At 43.2% G+C, this 17,573-nt stretch overlaps 1 protein-coding gene across 2 annotated transcripts in view; it reads left to right on the forward strand.

The window, feature by feature from the left end:
• The first annotated feature begins 249 nt into the window (after positions 1 to 249).
• Positions 250 to 17,573, forward strand: part of ptprk (protein tyrosine phosphatase receptor type K) — a 218,324-nt gene continuing 201,000 nt past the window's right edge. For both annotated transcript variants that reach the window (XM_036582465.1, XM_036582466.1), the window contains exons 1-2: positions 250 to 536; positions 4,218 to 4,241. In XM_036582465.1, the coding sequence (XP_036438358.1) occupies positions 470 to 536; positions 4,218 to 4,241 (91 nt within the window). In that variant the 5' untranslated portion in view covers positions 250 to 469. The remainder of the gene's footprint in view (positions 537 to 4,217; positions 4,242 to 17,573) is intronic.

Genomic DNA, 17,573 nt, shown 5'->3' on the forward strand with positions numbered 1-17,573 from the left:
AACCATACATGAAGCTCAAGAACCTTTAAGGAACCTTTATTTTTAAGAACGTACAAGTTTTTTTTTTTTCCTAGGGTCCCCAAAAGTTCAAAGCGGTCACGTGTTTCCGTGTTGGTCGGCAGGTGGCGCACCTGCGGAGCCTCGCGCTCCTCCTCTTCCATCTGGCGTGACGTCACGCGCCCAGTCTCTCTCTCTCTCTCTCTCTCTCGCTCTTCCCCCCTCCCGCCCCTCCTCGCGCGAGGAGCGAAACAAAGTAGTGCCAGAGTTGCGCGAGAGAGGTGCGCGCACACACACAAACACACACATTCTCTCACACTCACACGCGGAAAGCGAGGAGAGCGCGAGAGACGAAGACGGATAAGAATGGGGCGCGAGGCACTGCCGGAATAACCAACAACTACAGACAGACAGACGGACGGACGGACAGACAGAAACGGAGCTGAAACTCTTTTTCGGAGAACTCGGAGCCATGCACGCGCTCCGCTGGGGTTTGGTGCTCGTGCTTGTGCGAGTCGCCGGAGGCCAGAACACAGCAGGTAAGCGCGCTCCCGATACTCACCGGAGTGGAGAGAGAGAGAGGAAAGAGTGAGAGAGCAAGAAAAGAAAGAGAGAGAGCAAGGAGAGAGAGAGTGAGAGAGCAAGAAAAGAAAAAGAGAGAGAAGGGTGAGAGAGCAAGGGGAGAGAGAGAGAGGGAGAGAGAGAGAGAGAGAGAGAAGGAAAGAGTGAGAGAGCAAGAAAAGAAAGAGAGAAGGGTGAGTGCAGGGAGAGGGAGAGAGAGGAAAGAGTGAGAGTAAGGAGAGAGAGAGAGAGAGGAAGAAGTGAGAGAAGAGCAAGGAGAGAGAGAGGAGAACGAGCGATAGAAAAGGAAAGAGAGAGAAAGGAGAGAAAGACGAGGGCGAGAGAAAGAGCAAGAAAAGAGTGAGAGAGGAAAGTTAGAGTTACACTTCGGCTCTTGGAGTGTATGAGAGCGCGCGCGAGTTTGCATTGTACTGTAGTGTGTGTGTGTGTGTGTGATTATACTGAGTTTGTGTGTATGTAAGCGTATGCATGCATGTATGTGGCGCGCGAGTGAGAGAACGATTGTGTATGTTTGCTTTACACCCGCGCGCGTGCGTCTCGGTGTGCACGGGTAAGGAAAGTTTCCGCTCGCGCTCCGCTGCGGCTCCGTCTCTCTGTGTCAGACCTGCGTATAGCAGTCCGAGCTCTGATCCATCGGTAATATCAGAGTTATCGGGGCTGCTGTGGACGCCGCGAGCGCGCGGGCTGTCTGTAGCTGGAATGTGAGCTCGCGCTGGAGCAGCAGCGAGCGGGTGCTGTTAGCGCGAGGGGGCTCGTGCTCACAGTTCGGTTGGGAGGGAAATAAATGATGCTTCAGTCAGAGAACAGAAAAAAAAAACAGCGGTTCAAACTTTTTCAGGAGAAAATTGATGCACAAGGAGATCAATACAACAAATCGATAACGATGATGCATGAAGATCACAATGTTTTGAATGTGTGCAGCTGATAATGAGACTGATGATAGGCATTCTATTATTATTATTATTATTATTATTATTACTGTTATTATTATTATTATTATTACTGTTATTATTATTATTATTATTTGTTGTTGTCACTGCATATAAATCACAGTTTGTTTGCTGATACATAATCATAAGATGCACAAGCATGTATTGCATATAAGAAACACCATATATACACTCTTAAAAAGGCAGTTCTTCAAGAGTTCTTTAGTAAAGAAAATGCTTCTGTATAGAACCATGAACACTCAAAGAACCTTTTGCATCATTAAACGGTTCTTCAGACTGATGGAGAACGTGCTATAGACGGTTCTGTGTAGAATCATTCTCAAAAAGGTTCTATATAGCACCAGAAAGGGTTATTCTATTGTTGCAAGCTCTTATCATAACAGTAGCAGAACCCTTTTTGGTGCTATAGAGAACCCTTTTCAAAAAGGTTCTGTACAAACCCGTCTACAGCACATTCCCCATCAGTCTGAAGAACCATGTTTTTAAGGGGGCATATCGCTGCTCTCAGAACAAAACCTCATATCTGCATTTTTTACTGTTTTTCAGTTTTTGACATAATTTGAAAATGCCTGTTGTTCTTTAAATTGTGTGTACATTTCATGGTGAATGGACCAAAAGAAATGACCCAAAATGACTTGGAAAAAATTCTGGTTCCATTGACTTACATTAAAAGTAAAGTGTGTTTTTTCCTTCTCCTGTAAAGTTACCATTTTGGAGATACGAGGTTTTCCTCCGACAGCAGTGATATGTATATTAGAGCTGGGTGATGTGGCAAAAATATTGCAATACTTCAAGAAACGATGTTTTCTGATCAGATCAGAACGGAGAAAAAAGAGCCAGTAGAGCTACATTTAAAAAATACTGTCAAAAACTGTGAACACAGTGATTTTTATGCAGTATTTGTCATTAAATCCAGCTGAACTGGACTAATTTCACTCTCTTCATAATGAAACATGCAGTTGGTCAGTTTCTGCAAGCACTGATTACATTCATGATATAATCAGAAAAGCATACTGTACTGTGTTGTGACGTAATTGATCACAATAGAGATAAATATTGTCATATTGCCCTATACTGCCCATAAAGGCTGGGCAATACGTAGTATTTATGTGTATCACTGTTGTCAAGAACAAACCCTCATATTTGCAATTTTGTTGTTTTTCAGATTTTGGCATAATTTGAAAATACCTATTGCCCTTTACATGGTGTGTAAATGTCATGGTGAATGAACCAAAAGAAACGGCCCAAAATGACTTGGAAAATATTCTGGTTCCATTGACTTACATTAAAAGTAAAGTGTGTTTTTCCCTTCTCCTGTAAAGTTACCATTTTGGAGGTTTTGTTGCAGCAGTAGTGAATGAATATATATATATATATATATATATATGTGTGTGTGTGTGTGTGTGTGTGTGTGTGTGTGTGTGTGTGTGTGTGTGTGCTACTATAGGATATTATGAGGTTAGAATAGAAGAATAGAATAAAGAATAGTGGCTCATGTTTAACACACTTGTATAATATAATTAACATGATCAATAGAAAGCTTTGTATGTATTATAAGCATATAGTATTTTGTATATAGTAATATTTCATCAGTTCTCATGTGTGTAAACATAAACAACATATATTATGAAAACTTCTTTCATACACACATATATATATATATATATATATATATGTATGTATGTATGTGATAACTTTACAGGAGAAAGAAAGAACATGCTTTACTTTTAATGTAAGTCAGTGGAACCAGATTTTTTTCCAAGTCATTTTTTGTCATTTCTTTTGGTCCATTTATCATGAAATGTACATACAATGTAAAGAACAACAGGCTTTTTCAAATTATATAAAAAAAACGGACAAATGACAAAAATGGAGATTCGAGGTTTTGTCCCAACTGCAGCGTCACACATTCATATATATATACACACACACACACACACACACACACACACACACACACACACACATATTAAGGTGCAAAACTGAATTTGATTTAAATGATTTAAAGTGATGCAGAACAAATGTGCTAATAACTACGTTAATGTGTATCTGTAGTAAATAAATACAGTTCCGGTTATGAATCGCTGCCTGGCTGAGGAGGTAAACAGGCCAGGCGGTTGTTAAGTGTGTCCGTGTGGCTGAAGCTGTAAATTCATTCAAAAATTTTCTCCAAACTATTTTTATTCCCGGTTATCGTTCCAGTATTCCTCCTCTAACTCCTGCTCTTTCTGGGTTTTTCCTACTCTCTTTTCCTGGTTAGTGACCCGCGGCGTAAATCAGATCAATCAGATTAAAGCGAGGCCTTTATTCTCTCCTTTCACTGGGATGTTTTCCACATCTGTCCTCCCGCTGAAGCTGAGCCCCGACTGCAGCTGTCCGTGTAACGGCTGATTAATTAATCAGAAGAGTCTGACTCTGGGATTAATTTCATTAGAGGAATCAAAAAAACGAAAGAAGGCACGGCGGATGACAAATGGTGAATTATGCGTTCGGGGATTGATTAGCGGGCGCGTAATTATGATCGTGTATTATGGTAATGATGAGGAGGATCACTGGGAAAGAGCACGAGCTGTGGATGAGGGAAATTAGCGCGCTAATCCCACTCTCTCTCTCTCTCTCTCTCTCTCTCTCTCTCTCTGTGTCTCTGTGTCTCTCGCTCACTCGCTCGCTCTCGTTATCTGGCCGCAGTTCAAATGGGACACGCTGAGAAAGGTGAGTCAATCTGTCCTGGTATTAATGTCACCATCATCATCATCTCATCATCATCATCATCGTCATCTGTCCGGAGCATCTGCTGCAGTGCTGGATTAGGCCTGGCCGATAAAACGATAACGATAATTATCATAATCACCTTTTTCCAGTATCTCTGAAACAGTTTCGGCTGGAGGATTGTTGTCGTGTGTCTGTGATTAGCAGCGACGGCTTGAACTCTGAACAGCTGGCAGTTCATTTTTAATATCGATGATGCAGGTTTGGATATTTTCCACGGAGTGATTATGAAACCGTAACCATCACAAACGTTTCTCTATACGTTTGAGGTGTTTCGATAACAAGTCTAGCTGTTTACTCACAACAGTACAAACCAGTGGGACTGTTAGCACAGTTAGCTAGCATTAGCCTCGATCAGTTAGCAGAGTTAGCTAGCATTAGCCTCGTTCAGTTAGCAGAGTTAGCTAGCATTAGCCTCGATCAGTTAGCAGAGTTAGCTAGCATTAGCCTCGTTCAGTTAGCAGAGTTAGCTGGTGATTGCTTTGAGGTAGCAGAGTTAGTTAGCATTAGCTGTTTTCAGGTTAGCTGGTGTTAGCTGTTTTAAGTTTGATTATTTAGCTAGCGTTAGTTGTTTATTTTGTGGAGTTAGCTGGCGCTAGTTGTTTATTTTGTGGAGTTAGCTGGCGCTAGTTGTTTATTTTGCTGAGTTAGCTAGCATTAGTTGTATATTTTGCTGAGTTAGCTGGCGTTAGTTGTTTATTTTGCTGAGTTAGCTGGCGTTAGTTGTTTATTTTGCTGAGTTAGCTGCCGTTAGTTGTTTATTTTGCGGAGTTAGCTGGCGTTAGTTGTTTATTTTGCGGAGTTAGCTGCCGTTAGTTGTTTATTTTGCGGAGTTAGCTGGCGTTAGTTGTTTATTTTGCGGAGTTAGCTGGCGTTAGTTGTTTATTTTGCGGAGTTAGCTGGCGTTAGTTGTTTATTTTGTGGAGTTAGCTGGCGTTAGTTGTTTATTTTGCGGAGTTAGCTGGCGTTAGTTGTTTATTTTGTGGAGTTAGCTGGCGTTAGTTGTTTATTTTGCGGAGTTAGCTGGCGTTAGTTGTTTATTTTGCGGAGTTAGCTGGCGTTAGTTGTTTATTTTGTGGAGTTAGCTGGCGTTAGTTGTTTATTTTGCGGAGTTAGCTGGCGTTAGTTGTTTATTTTGCGGAGTTAGCTGGCGTTAGTTGTTTATTTTGTGGAGTTAGCTGGCGTTAGTTGTTTATTTTGCGGAGTTAGCTGGCGTTAGTTGTTTATTTTGTGGAGTTAGCTGGCGTTAGTTGTTTATTTTGTGGAGTTAGCTGCCGTTAGCTGTTTATTTTGCGGAGTTAGCTGGCGTTAGTTGTTTATTTTGTGGAGTTAGCTGGCGTTAGTTGTTTATTTTGCGGAGTTAGCTGGCGTTAGTTGTTTATTTTGCGGAGTTAGCTGGCGTTAGTTGTTTATTTTGTGGAGTTAGCTGGCGTTAGTTGTTTATTTTGCGGAGTTAGCTGGCGTTAGTTGTTTATTTTGCGGAGTTAGCTGGCGTTAGTTGTTTATTTTGTGGAGTTAGCTGGCGTTAGTTGTTTATTTTGCTGAGTTAGCTGGCGTTAGTTGTTTATTTTGTGGAGTTAGCTGGCGTTAGTTGTTTATTTTGTGGAGTTAGCTGGCGTTAGTTGTTTATTTTGTGGAGTTAGCTGGCGTTAGTTGTTTATTTTGCGGAGTTAGCTGGCGTTAGCTGTTTATTTTGCTGAGTTAGCTGGCGTTAGTTGTTTATTTTGTGGAGTTAGCTGGCGTTAGCTGTTTATTTTGCTGAGTTAGCTGGCGTTAGCTGTTTTCAGTATGCAGAGTTAGCCGCCGTTAGCTGTTTGTAGAAGTTATGGTGAAAAAAATCTTGTGATTTTGAAGAAAATGTCGGTAAAGACGTTTAACGTTCTCTGCAGTGTGGAACTGGTTTGGGTTTCGTATATATTGGATGTATCGCTGTGTTTTTGCTACGTTTGCTGAGGGCTACACCTGTGTGTGTTTGTGTGTGTGTCTGTGTGTGTGTCTGTGTGTGTGTGTGTGTGTGTGTGTGTCTGTGTGTGTGTCTGTGTGTGTGTTTGTTTGTGTGTGTGTGTGTGTGTGTGTGTGTTTGTGTGTGTGTTTGTGTGTGTGTCTGTGTGTGTGTCTGTGTGTGTGTGTGTGTGTGTGTGTGTCTGTGTGTGTGTTTGTTTGTGTGTGTGTCTGTGTGTGTGTGTGTCTGTGTGTGTGTGTGTGTCTGTGTGTGTGTCTGTGTGTGTGTGTCTGTTTGTGTGTGTGTGTGTGTCTGTGTGTGTGTGTGTGTGTGTGTGTGTCTGTGTGTGTGTGTGTCTGTGTGTGTGTGTGTGTGTGTGTGTGTGTCTGTGTGTGTGTGTCTGTTTGTGTGTGTGTGTGTGTGTGTCTGTGTGTGTGTGTCTGTTTGTGTGTGTGTGTGTATAGAAGGAAACATTCTCTTGATGTGTGTTGATGCGGTTCCCACTGTGAAAGATGTGCTTTGAGACGTTTCTCCTGGTGGGTTCTTTATTAAATGCTCATGTGATGTAAAAAGCAGCTCCTGGTTTGAAAAACTGAACCGGGTTTGAGGTTCTCTTATGACTGGACAGTGTGACACATCGCTGATTATGCGAGCTTAAGTGGAAACGTACTCTGAGGTGTTTGGCTGCAGTGATGGACTCTGATGTGTCATTGTTTGGGAATTTCGGTTCTGATTCTTGTTCACGTTAACTCGTTATGTTGAGGGTCTCAGAGTGAGGGAGGACTCTAGAGCAGCTCGTAAAGGATGAGGATTTTGTACTTCCTGTTTTCTGCGTGTCTGTCTGAGCTGTCAGGAACGCAGAGTGTTGAAAGGAGAAAGAGACAATTTTCACATTGTTTATTACCATTTTAGCATCATCACTGTTACGGTTTGTTTCCGTCCAATCAAAGACCATAACTCTGTTTTCCACTGCTTTTTTTATTTACACTAATTGAAATTCCAACAGTGATCCAGAATTCCTGGGAATAAAATCTCATTACTTTAATTTACATTAAAAGTATGATTTTCCTTAATGATAATTAAAACCATGTAAAGCTGCACTCGTTGTTTGTATAACAGACAGCAGTGTTTGTGTTGTTTCTGGGCTTTGAGTTATGTTGAATTATGAATCTATGGAGTGCAAAGGGTCTTTTTGCTGATCTGACGCCTCATTTTAGAACGACAAAGTTTCTTGTATTGACTTTGAAATTGTTTTCTGAAGGACGCAAAGTGAGAGAGACGCACAGTCCTTCATAATTACAATCTCGCTCGCTTTCCCACTCACTCTCTCTCTCTCTCTCTAACCCTGCTCTCTTCACTCTCCAGTTCTCTCTTTGTTCATTTTCCCTCTCTCACTCTCTCCTCTCACCCCTCTTTTCTCTCTCTCTCTCTTTTCTCTTTCTCTTTATTTTCCCTCTCTCACTCCCTTTTCTTTCTCTCACCCCCTCTTTTCTCTCTCTCTCTCTCTCCTCACTCTTTCTCCATTTTCCCTCTCTCGCTTTCTCTCTCTTTTCTCTTTTTTTTTTCTCTTTTGGTTCATTTTCCCCTTTCTCTCGCTCTCTCTCCTTTCTTTCTCACCTCCTCTTTTCTCTCTCTCTCTCTCTCCATTTTCCCTCTCTCACTCTCTCTCTTTTCTCTTACCCCCTCTTTTCTCTCTCTCTTTTCTCTTCTTTCTTTTGGTTCATTTTCCCTTCCTCTCTCTCTCTCTCTCTCTCTCTCTCTCTCTCCCTCCCAGTTCTCTCTAACCCTCTGTCTCCCACATTTCTCTCTCTTTCTCTCCTTCTCCCTCTTTTCTCTCTCTCTCTCTCCCTTACTCTCTCTTTCTCTCTCCCTCCCTCTTTTCTCTCTCTCTCTCTTTTCTCTCTCTCTCTCTTTCTCTCTCTCTCTCTCTCTCTCTGTTCAGAGTGTTAAATGAAGTGAGTGTGTGTGCGCGGGCCGAGCGAGCTGTGCAGCTGAGAGAGTGAGGTCTCCACTCTGACCGTAACAAGCCCTGTGTGTGTGAGTGTGTGTGGATGATTTGAATGTAGTGATTTTGTTTCTGCTCGTTATTTCCGCTGCTGTCTCTTCTCGTCTGTCGTTGCTGGTGTGAACGTAATCTGTGTGTCTCAGCTCTCACACAGAATCTCGACCGTCACACAGCGCTGAGCAGAACTCAGAGACCAGCTTCACTGATTACAGCCAAACAGCCGTTAAAGACAAGCTCTTCATTGTTCCGGTGTAGATGATGCACATTAGATATGAGATGATCCACTTACTCAACAAAGGAGAAAGCAGAAGAAAAAGAAGTGAAAACCTGGAGTTACAGAGAAAAAATGATTTCTAACAACCACCTGGAAGACCTGGTAGACACCAAAACAGAATAAACAGCACTTAAAGCTTTCATCTCTGAGAGAGAGGAGAAAATCAAGCTGCTTCAGATCTGAAAACATCCACAGGTGTTTCTGTCCATCCTTCCACTGTGAGAAGACGACTCAGCGCTGTGGGTCCGAAAGGATGTGTAGCTGATCAAGAAGAACCTCACTGAGAAAAGGAGACGGACACATCGAACAAAGAAGCTGAACGATGGACTGACCACCCCAGAGTCCAGACCTCAACACCACTGAATGCGTTTGATTACTTCAGAAAATGATCAACCAGCTTCTAAGACTGAACTTTGGAGGTGTGTCTGCAGATTCTTTGAGGAGCTGAAAGTGAGGCTCCTGAAGAAGTTTTAGGAGCATTTCTATTGGTCCATTCATCATGACATTCTGACCCGTGTAAAGGACAGCTGGAGTGTTCAGATGATGAAGAAAAGTAAAAATTGGAAAAAAATAGATTTTTTTTTTCCCGGCGCTGAAAAATGAATAACTTGCTTCCCTGGCTGCTGAGTGTGTGTGTGTGTGTGTGTGTGTGTGTGTGTGTGTGTGTGTGTGTGTGTGTGTGCAGCAGGCCTGAAGTGATGGAATCTGAAGTGTGCGTTTGTGTAGAGTTGTGTATTTCAGCGCTGGCTGTTATTTCTGGCCTGATTTTGTCGGGACTCGCTGCATTCGCACATTTTTACATCATTATTTTTCCCCACAATAACCTTTAGCTTTATTGATTGCGTTTGGAGCCGCAGCTTCGCTCGGATTCAGACTAACACTGAGCCTCTCTTCTCTTCTACAGTGTCTTATCTACGGCTGCACAGACCCATTATTTGTATAATCAATTAATTACTGATTGTGCATTGCATTATCTGACAGTATCCTCTTCTACTTCTTGTTTCTCTGCTGGATTTGTTCGCTAACTCTTCCCGCAGTTTTGGAGATATTGACACTGTTTCAACTGTTCATTCTGATTGGCAGTGATGTGCGTGAATACAGCTTGTTATGTATGGTTTTTTGTACAGTCATCGTTAAATGACAAATTTTTTTCCCCATAAGAATGAATGTGGTGCAAAAGTCTTTGCAACTTATGTCATGTGGGAAAACATTGAAACCATCCTGCAACATCCTAGCAACCTGGGACACCATAGCAACTAGTTATCAACACCTTTGCAACCACCTAAAATACCATAGTAAATATTCAGCAACACCCTAGCAATCACCTAGCAACACTCTGGCAACCACCTAGCAATATCCTAGCAACACCCTGGCAACACCCTAGCAGCATCTTGGCAACATCCTAGCAACACTCCAGCAATCACCTAGAGGCACCCTAGCAGCACCCTTGCAACCACCTAGAAGCATCCTAGCAACACCCTAGCTATCACCTAGCAACACTCTAGCAATCACCTAGCAACACCCTAGCAATACACAAGCAATCACATAGCAACCACCTGGGACAACATAGTAACTCTTTATCAACACCTTTGCAACCTGAAATATTATAGTAGCTGTTTTGCCACACCCTAGCAACCACCTGGGATACCATAGCAACTAGTTATCAACACCTTTGCAACTGCCCATAATATCATAGTAGCTGCTTTGCAACACCCTAGCAACCATCTGGGATACCATAGCAACTAGTTATCAACACCTTTGCAACTGCCCATAATACCATAGTAGCTGCTTTGCAACACCCTAGCAACCACCTGGGATACCATAGCAACTAGTTATCAACACCTTTGCAACCACCCATAATACCATGGTAGCTGTTTAGCAACACCCTAGCAACCACTTAGAAATACCCTAGCAAAACCCTGGCAAACCACCTGGAACACCATAGGAACTCTTTATCAACACCCTAGCAACCACCTTATTGAAAAGCACCAGAAAGGGTTCTGTTATTCTTACGATATCAAGCGTGTAACAGTTGAAGAACCCTTTAGTGCTATATAGAACCATATACAACACATTCTCCATCAATCTGAAGAACCATTTAGCCATGCAGATTGTTCTTTGGGGGTTCATGGTGCTATATAGAACCATACCCTTTACTAAAGAACCCTTGAAGAACCATCTGTTTGAAGGGGAAGATCATCAGTCTGAGATTGATAAGCAGGCGCTGGTGTTATATAAATTCAGTAATTGATTAACTGATCAGCTTTATTGAACACATCCAGACTGAGAGGGTCTCTGTGTGATTAACACGTCTGAGTGGAGCAGAGGGACTTCTTTCCTTTGTTGGTCCAGTTTTATTGTATGTATTGAGAGAGATTACACCCTCACAGAGCAACACCGCCACAGACAGACAGAGAGAGAGGGAGGGAGAGAGGAGAGAGAGAGGGAGAGAGGGAGGGAGAGAGGAGAGAGAGAAATTAGAGGAAAAAAGAAATAGATGGGGATACTGGAGATGGAGAGAGGACAAAGACAGAGGAGAGAGAGAGAGAAGGAGGGAGAGAGGTAAATAAAGGGAGACGGAACAAAAGGTGAAACAACAGAATGAGTAAAAAACAGAGAGAAGAGAAGAAAGAGAGGCAAGACAGAGAGATAGAAACAATAAAGGAGAGAGAGAGAGCAGAATAGATATAGAAAAGAGAAAATGGAGAGAATGACTAAAAGGGAGAGAGAGAGACAGACACACAGAGAGAGAGAGAAAACATTATTTAAAAGGGAGAGAAAGAGATAGAAAGTGATTAAAAGGGGGAGAGAAGAAAGATAGAAAATAATTTTAAAAAGAGAACAAAGAGACAAAGAAAGCGATTAAAAAGGAAGAGCCAGAGAGATAGAAAGCGCTAAAAAGAAAGACAATAAAGAGACAAAGAAAAAGGTATTAAAGAGGAAGAGACAGATGGAGAGAGAGAGAAAAGGCAGAGGAGGAGAGAAGAAGAATAAGAGAGAGAGACTGAATGAAAGAACAAGAAATGAAATGAGTGAAAAAGATGGAGGAGAGAAAAGGGAGACAGATTAAAAAGGGATAGAGATAGAAAACAAAAGAGTGAAAGAAAAAAGAAAAAGTGAGAGAAAAGAAATAGAGGTAAAGGGAGAGAAAGCAAGACAGAAAGAGGAGAGAGAGAAATAAGAAAAATGAAATAGATGGGAATGCTGGAGATGGAGAGAGGACAAAAGCAGAGGAGGAGAGAGAAGGATTGAAAAGGGAGAGAGAAAACAGTAGAGGAAAGAGAAGAGAGAAAAAGATTAAAAAGAGAAAGAGACAGAAAGAGAAAGATGAGAGAGAGGCGGAGGTGAGAGGGACGAGACGGGAGGCGGTTTAGAAAGGGATGGAGAGAGAAAACGAAAGAGTGAAAGAAAAAAGGAAAGTGAGAGGAGAAAAGGAATAGAGGTAAAGTGAGAGACAGAGATAGATGGAGAGAGAGAGGTGTGTGTGTGTGTGTGTGTGTGTGTGTGTGTGTGTGTGTGTGTGTGTGTAGTTGCTTAACGCAGCAGTCGTGTGTGTGTGTTTTGTGTGTTTTGCACTCTGGGTAGAAAATCTATTTACAGCGGAGGACAGGTATTGTCCTCTCTCTCTCTCTCTCTCTCCCTCTCTCTCTCCTCCCCCGTGTGTGTGTGTGTGTGTGTGTGTGTGTGTGTGTGTGTGTGTGTGTGCAGCTGAATGAATAGCTGACAGACTGTGTGATTTTTGCAGCGTTATGGATTTTTAATCTAAACTCAGCGTGAGCTGCATAATCTGTGTGTTAGGAGTTGTTCGAGTGAAATTCCACCAAAATTCTCAAAGTTTCTGCAGAATTCGTCGGTTGCGAATCATTCAGATGGGCTCGATGTGAAATCCTCGCCCTACTGCTGAGCCTGGCTCTCAGGCTTTAGGGGGCTTTTTAACCCCACACGTTGCCAGATATCCACTCTAAAACGGTGCGGTTGCCAGATTCCCTCTCTCTGAGCTCTCGGTGTTAGAGATCTGAATCGTATGAGCTGGACTGAGGCGAGGCAGGGCGGGGCAGGGGGGAGATTTCAGGGAATGTTTGGCTACGACAGACAGAGAGGGAGAAACAGAAAAGCATTAGAGAGAATAATAATAATAATAATAATAATTGTTATTATATTATTATTGTTGTTATTATTATTAGATATCATTTAAATTTGCACTCTGTTATACCCAAGGTCACTTTACAGAAACAGGGTGCAATAAATAAATAAATAAATGAAAAAAAGAGAGAGACATGAAAAGAAAGCAGGACAAAGAGGAAAAAGGAAGACCCTGAGATGAGAAAGAAAGAAAGAGCAAAAAAGAGATAGAAAGCAGGAGAAAAGAAGGGAAAAGGAAGAGACGAAATAAAGAAAGACTGGGAGAGAAAGAAAAGAGATAAAATGTGTAAAAGCAGAGAGGAAAGAGAAAGAGTGACTGAGAAAGAACAGAGAGTACAGTAGAAATGGAGAGTGGGGAGCAAGAGAAAAGGACAGAAAAGGGAGAGAGAAGGGAAGAAAGAAAGAAACAGAGTAGAGAGAGAGAGAGAAGAAAGAGCTAAAGCAAGAGAGAAAGGAAAGATAAAAGTGGAAAAGGAGAGAGAGAGAATATGGAACAAAAGAGAGTGTTTGCTTGGTTAGTCACAGAGCTGATGAAGTGAGGAGTCACTGGAGAGAGAGAGAGAGAGAGAGAGAGAGAGAGAGAGAGAGAGAGAGAGAGAGGGAGAGAGAGAGATTCTAGGGTGTGAGTCAAATCAGGAAGTTTATGATGGACAGCTGGATAGAGAGAGAGAGATAAAGAGAGAGAGAGGGAGAGAGATGAAGGAGATGAAGGGAGAGCTGAGTGCAGTGTGAGCTGTTTTGTTGGTGTTCTGTGATAAACGATCAGACTGACAGATTCACATGAGCACGCTAACGTGGCTAACAGTGAATGGAAGGCAGTAGGAAGCGGTTAGCCTGCTGCCACTGGCTTGATGCTAATCCGCTGCCCATTCACTTTCATTCACTGTTAGCGACGTTAGCCGTGTTGGCTGAACTCCTTTTATCGTTTTATTGGTTCTGTGGAGGTGAGCTGTGCTTTACGGCTCTGATTGGCTGGTGACTCAGCTGCTCTACTGCCTGACTCAGAGGGGTTCAGGTGTGTGTGTGTGTGTGTGTGTGTGTGTGTGTGTGTGTGTGTGTGTATGTGTGTGTGTGTGTGTGTCTCCAGGCAGGAACATGTCGAGTGTGTGCCACTCCCTTTGCCCCTCCCCCCCCTCTGCTCACCAGTGTGGTTTAAGATTAACCTCTGTGCTCTGTGAAACAGTTCAGGTGTGTTTACTCTGCATTTAAAGGGGAACTCCACTAATTTTTCAAAATTCCTGCATACTTAAACGGTCAAGATGTAAACAGAGTGGTTCTAGAGAAACTTACCGAGTCAGAACTGTTCACAGTGGTGGTGATAGGAACCAGACGTCCACCTCTAAAAGCTCCCTCACAGAAAGTTCCTACATGAAGTGGTTATGAATTCACTGCCTGATGACTGAGACACTGTTTTATGATAGTACTGAGAACTTAAACTCCATTCATGGTGGAGGGATACATTATATGCAGGGTGTTATGAGAGAAAATAGTTCCCAAAGAAAATGTATTATTTCCACTATTTTTCCATCATCAACATTCCATATAAACTCACTGGTGGCTTTGATAGTAAATAAAATGTCTATGTTTGGTGTGAAATGGTTCAGATGTCTGTACAGTGGTGGTGATAGGAACCAGGGGTCGCCATGACTACAACACAGATATAGAGATTTTATTTACTATCCAGAACCACCAGTGAACCTACACGAGTCTTCTGAGTCTATATGGAATGCTGATGATGGAAAATAGTGGAAATCTGAAATAATAAGTTTTCTTTTGGGACTATTTTACCTCACAGTGCCCTGCATGTATCCCTCCACCAACAGTGACATCAAGCAGTGAATTCATAACCATTTCATGTAGTAACTTTCTGTGAGGGAGCTTTTAGAGGTGGACGTCTGGTTCCTATCACCACCACTGTGAACAATTCTGACTCTAGAATGGAGCATTTCACACCAAACCACTCTGAATGACTTCGTTTACATCCTAAAGAAGTGATTATGTGGGAAATTTGAAAATTGGGTGGAGTTCCCCTTTGAGTAACTTGCCTGCGAGACCGTGATGTGCTGTTATCTACAGAAATGAAAGTGTAAGTTCGGTTTTGTGCTGCGCCGTCGCTTTAATTGGGAAGGTACCGACCCTGTTTTCTTTCTCTCCTCCTCCTCCGCTCGTCCGCCGCCCTGTTCATCACCCCCTTGGCTGGTGTGAATTGTTGTTACAGACAGATTTGACCCCTCCTGTCTCCTGCCCCCCGCTGTGTTCAGAGACAGGACGCGCCGTGTTACTTTAGGACACAAAGAGACCCCCTGTGCTCTCTCGCTTTCATCTCTCTCCCTCTTTTCCCTCCTTTTCTCTCTCTCTGTCTCTCTCACCCCCCTTTCCTTTTTCACTGTCTCCCCATTCTTCCTCTCTCTTTCTCTCCCCCTCTCTCTTTCTCTCCCTCTGTCTCTCTCTCTCTCTCTCTCTCTCTCTTTCTCTCTCTCTCTCTCTCACAATCACTCTTCAGATTGGAATCTGATGTCTCGCTCGCTTGAACGAGGAAGAGACGTTTTTCTTTTCTTCTTCACTTGTTCTCTCTCTCTCTCTCTGACTCTTTCTCTTCTTCTTCTGTTCCTTCTCCTCCTTTCCATCTCTCTCTGTCTGCCTTCACTCTTTCTGCCTCTTTTATCTGTCTTTCTTCTCTGTTCTGTCTCTCCTCTTTAGTTATTGCTCCTCCTTCTTTTCCCCTCTCTCCTTTTTTTACTCTCTCTCTCCATCCTTTCTATCTTTTTATCTGCCTTTCTCCTCTGTTCAGTCTCCTTCTCTCTCTTTCTCCTCGTTCTTTAACTCCATCTCTTTCTCTCTCTCTCTCTCTCTCTCTCTCTCTCTCTCTCTCTCTCTCTCTCTCTCTCAGTTGTTGTGTAGTTATGTTGTTGTTGTTTCTCTGTGTGTGTGATGTTGGTTTGTGGTGAACCAGAATAAAAGAGAGAGAGAGAGAGAGAAGCTACACACACACACACACACACACACACACACCACACACACACCACACACCACACACACACACACACACCACACACACACACACACACACACACACACACACACACACCACACACACACACACACACACACCACACACTCTGTCCTTATTGCCCCCCCATCAGTCTTGTGTTTGGCCCCCTGATCTGTGAGGAATGTAGATTCCCAGCGTTTAACCAGAGAGAGAGAGAGAGGGAGAGAGAGAGATGGGGAGAGAGAGGGAGAGAGAGAGTGAGGTAGAGAGAGAGAGGGAGAGAGAGAGAGCTGTTCTCACATGTGGTTTAGGTTAACCACGTCTCGCTCAGTTTGAACTGAAACGGACAGAACGGACCAGCTGCAGTGTGTGTGTGTGTGTGTGTGTGGGTGTGTGTGTGTGTGTGTGGGTGTGTGTGTGTGGGTGTGGGTGTGGGTGTGTGTGTGTGGGTGTGTGTGTGCATGTCAGGGCCGTGTGTTGGTGTGCAGAGTGGAGGGGCTACAGTAGGTTAAAGGTTAAGTGGTTGTGGTTGTACTGAAACCTCAGTAAGACTCTCACACACTGTCAGTGCAGGGGGTCTCGGCGCTCCCCATGAACGACCCCTTCACACTTACACACACACTTCACCTCTTACACACTCGCATGCAACAGTCTGAACACTCCTGGTCAAACTACATGTTGTTGTTGATGTTCTGAGTGTAAATAAGTGAAAATATCCTCTACAGAGACTCAATACTGTCTACTTAATACACAGCTACTGTTTATTTACTGAACTTAACACGTTGGAAAAACACTTTCTGGTTCCATTGACTTACATTAAAGGTAAAGAACGTTTCTCCTTCTCCTGTAAAGTTACCGTTTTGGAGATAGACAGCAGTGACATATATATATATATACATACACTATACGGACGAAAGTATTAGGACATCTCCACATTGCACCTACAGGAGCTTTTAAGACTACCATTCTAAATCCATAGGCATTAATATGGAGTCGGTCCCCCTTTGCAGCTCTAACAGCTTCCACTCTTCTGGGAAGCTTCTACAAGATGTTGGAGAGTTTCTGTGGGAATTTCTGCCCATTCATCCAGAAGAGCATTTGTGAGGTCAGACACTGATGTTGGACGAGAGGACGAGAGTTTGGGATGAACTGGAATCTCCATTCCAGTTCATCCCAAAGGTGTGTGATGGGGTTGAGGTCAGGGCTCTGTGAGGGCCAGTCAAGTTCTTCCACACCAAACTCACCCAGTCAGGCCTTTATGGAGCTGCTTTGGTCACTGGGTCTCAGTCATGCTGGAACAGAAAAGGTTCTTCCCCAAACTGTTCCCACAAAGTTGGAAGTATACAATTGTCCAAAATGTCTTGGTGCTGAGTCATTAAGATTTCCCTTCACTGGAACTAAGGGTTCTAGACCAACCCCTGAAAAACAGCCCCATATCATCATCCCTCCTCCACCAAACTTTACAGCTGGCACAGTCCAGTCAGGCAGGTAACGTTCTCCTGGCATTCACCAAACCCAGACTCGTCCATCAGACTGACAGATAAAGAAGCTAAATGGGCACTCCAGAGAACACGTTTCCGCTGCTCCAGAGTCCAGTGGTGGTGTGCTTTACACCCCTCCCCCCACCACTGTATGTAGTCTGTATAGTGTTGGTCGTTCAGGTTAGTCCTGTGTTTCTCTAGTTTTACTGCAAAGTCAGGACATTAAAGTCCTCACAGTGTATAAAAACAAACACACAGATGCTGAGTCCGGGCGGGCAGTGTGCCGTGGGTCGGTGCCGTGGGTCAATGCTGGAGCGCCGCAGGGCTGGATGATGATAAAAGAGAGGGAGCTGGATAAACGACAGTAATCAGTGGCTTTTTAGAGGAGGAGAAATTAGCAGCAGGTCGAGAGGAATGACGAGTGGAGGTCAGGGTGAG

Source organism: Colossoma macropomum, unplaced genomic scaffold, assembly GCF_904425465.1.
Source record: "Colossoma macropomum unplaced genomic scaffold, Colossoma_macropomum, whole genome shotgun sequence".
Classification (NCBI taxonomy): domain Eukaryota; kingdom Metazoa; phylum Chordata; class Actinopteri; order Characiformes; family Serrasalmidae; genus Colossoma; species Colossoma macropomum.